The following is a 2,151-nucleotide window of genomic DNA, read 5'->3' as shown; positions in this document are numbered from 1 at the left end:
GCGCCGCCCGACCCACCCACACACACACACACACACACACACACACACACACGCTGGGGGAGGAGGGCCTTCTGCGGGCGCGGCAGAAAAAAATAGGGAGGGGCTCGCGCAGGGCTGCGGCCGCCAACAGGACGGCAGGCACGGCGCTGCGTGTTGCGGGCGTCCCCGGCGTTGCGTCCCGGGGAGGGGCTTAGCGATGTGGGTGCCGCAGGAGCCTTCAGGCCGAGAGGGTGGACGGACGCAACGTGCGGGGAGCTGCGCGGGAGCGGCGGCCGAAGACGCTCTGCTCTTGGGCGCCGCCTTTTTTTGTTGTTTTGTGGGTTCCCGGCGGGGGAGGAGTTTGTTTGCGCTGCGGTTCGCAGCGGCGGATGCGCATCGCAACACTACCGCCGGCACAGCGCAGCAGCGGCCCGGTGAGTGGAGGACGAGGTGTATATTTTAAGCGGCTGGGAAAACTGTTGCCGATGGGTGTTGGTGGGGGGTGTTGTTTGCGTGCAGCGTGCAGGGAGAACACTCCAACACGCACGCGGCGCGGAGGTGCTGCAATTCCGTGGATGTGGGCGGCGGCGTTGGGGAAGTGAGCAGCGGAGTGCAGCAGCGGACTGCGTTTATACGGAAGTGCTGGAAGGGGCTATTTTTTAAAAAATATATATTTGTGTGTTTATTTGCCTGCGGGCACGAGGCACAGCCGGCGGGCTGCGCTGCTGCGGGGAGGAGGAGGCGCCGTGCCCCGTGACCTTGCGGCAGCACTGTTTTTTAGGTTCACGTTGTGTGTTTCTCCCAAATGCCGTGGCACCGCCAAAGACGTCTGCGTGGGGCGGGGGCGGAATGAATTTCTTTTCGTGTGGCTGCGGGACGCAGCTGCGTGAACTTGGCGGGCCGCCGCCTTTTTCTTCCTTCCCTCTCCCTGCCCTCACTCTCTGCGCCGCACCCCACCGCGCTCCCCATTTCTCTCTCTGTTTCTTCTTCGCCGCTGCCCCGCAGCCCACTGGCTCCGCTGCGACGCTACTGCCACCACCACCGCCGCTGTTTTTACTGATGGCGCTGACGGTGCGGCGCCGTGCGGTGTGCGCCCTGGCGCTCCTCGCGCTGCTCTGCGCCTGCGGCTGCGCCTCCGCGTGCGTCGCGGCGGCCGAGAAGGAGGTGGATGTGCCGGTGGATTTCTCGTGTGCGGACGCCGCCGACACGTGAATTTGGCGTGTCCCCGGCGAGAGTGCCTGGCAGAAATGCGCATTCAGTTTGGAAGCGTCTTTCAGGAGGAGTGGGGCCATTTACAACGATAGTGACTCCCTCTGCGCCTGGGCCGGGACTCTGTACGGCTCCGCCGCGTCGCCCAGCGGTCGCTGCTCTTCAGCCGTGGCGCAAGAGGTGCTTGCCTCCACGTTGGTGTGCAAGACGAAGGAGGGCAGTGGGGTGCGCAGGCGGTGGCTCAAAGCAAATAACGGGGCTTTGGGCGTGTCTGCCACTGTTTCGAGCAGCTACTTACCTGGCGCGCTGACGCAGTGCGAGGTGTCAACGCCCAGGGGAGCCGCGGGAGTCGTGCACACGGATGGGCCCGAAGGGGGCGCGAAGGGATTCGCTGCGGGGGGCAAACTGGGGACGAAGGCAGAAGGCCCGAAGGGCGCAGAGTTGCAGGGCGAGACCGCGGAAGCGAGGACCTCGCAGCTGGGGTGAGTGCAAGTGGGGCGGAGGAGAGGGAGGGCGAAGCAGCGCCCCAAAGCCGTGGTGGGGAGCAGCCGCTGCAGGAGGGAGACCGAGGCGCCGCGGCACCCGATCAGCCGCGTGAGGCCGAAGGGTCGCAAGCGTCCGCAGCTTAGCAGGGCCGCTCCGACGCGTCCAGCCGCACCGCTTCCGCCGGCGGGGCTGGCGGGGCCCCAAATGCAGCCAGCGCCACTGGGGGCAGGATTCCGACACACGCGGACAGAGCAGTGCCTCCGTCGGTTCGTTTGTGCTTGCGACGTTGCTACGGCCGCTCGCGGCCGCCGTGGCCTTCGCCGCTTGCTGATTCCGGGGGCTACCGCACACCCGCACGCCTCCTCGCAGGGACGACGCATACCATGCGTGAGTGCCTTCTTTTTTCGTGGGAGCCCATGTGGGCCAAACGTCCCTCTCCCGTGCTTGAAGGGGTGTTTTTGATTTTCGCTTTTCTCT

The 2,151-nt window shown here is 65.8% G+C and overlaps 2 protein-coding genes across 2 annotated transcripts, besides 1 other annotated feature; one reads left to right on the top strand and one right to left on the bottom strand.

Moving 5' to 3' along the window:
• Window positions 1-17: 17 nt before the first annotated feature.
• Window positions 18-52: a microsatellite.
• A 776-nt stretch (window positions 53-828) lies between these two features.
• Tco025E_10177 (uncharacterized protein) lies at window positions 829-1,191 on the top strand (the record flags this gene model as incomplete). The annotated part of the gene is made up of 1 exon (XM_029376962.1): window positions 829-1,191. The coding sequence occupies one exon, from the start codon at window positions 829-831 to the stop codon at window positions 1,189-1,191; it is 363 nt and encodes a 120-aa protein (XP_029222929.1).
• A 321-nt stretch (window positions 1,192-1,512) lies between these two features.
• Tco025E_10176 (uncharacterized protein) lies at window positions 1,513-2,151 on the bottom strand (the record flags this gene model as incomplete). Its single annotated transcript, XM_029376961.1, has 1 exon — window positions 1,513-2,151. A coding segment is annotated over one exon (639 nt), but the record flags the coding sequence as incomplete, so codon positions are not given.

This window comes from Trypanosoma conorhini (assembly GCF_003719485.1).
Source record: "Trypanosoma conorhini strain 025E chromosome Unknown Tco_14.4_contig_01515, whole genome shotgun sequence".
Lineage (NCBI taxonomy): Eukaryota > Euglenozoa > Kinetoplastea > Trypanosomatida > Trypanosomatidae > Trypanosoma > Trypanosoma conorhini.
This window is presented reverse-complemented; position numbering and strand designations above follow the sequence as displayed.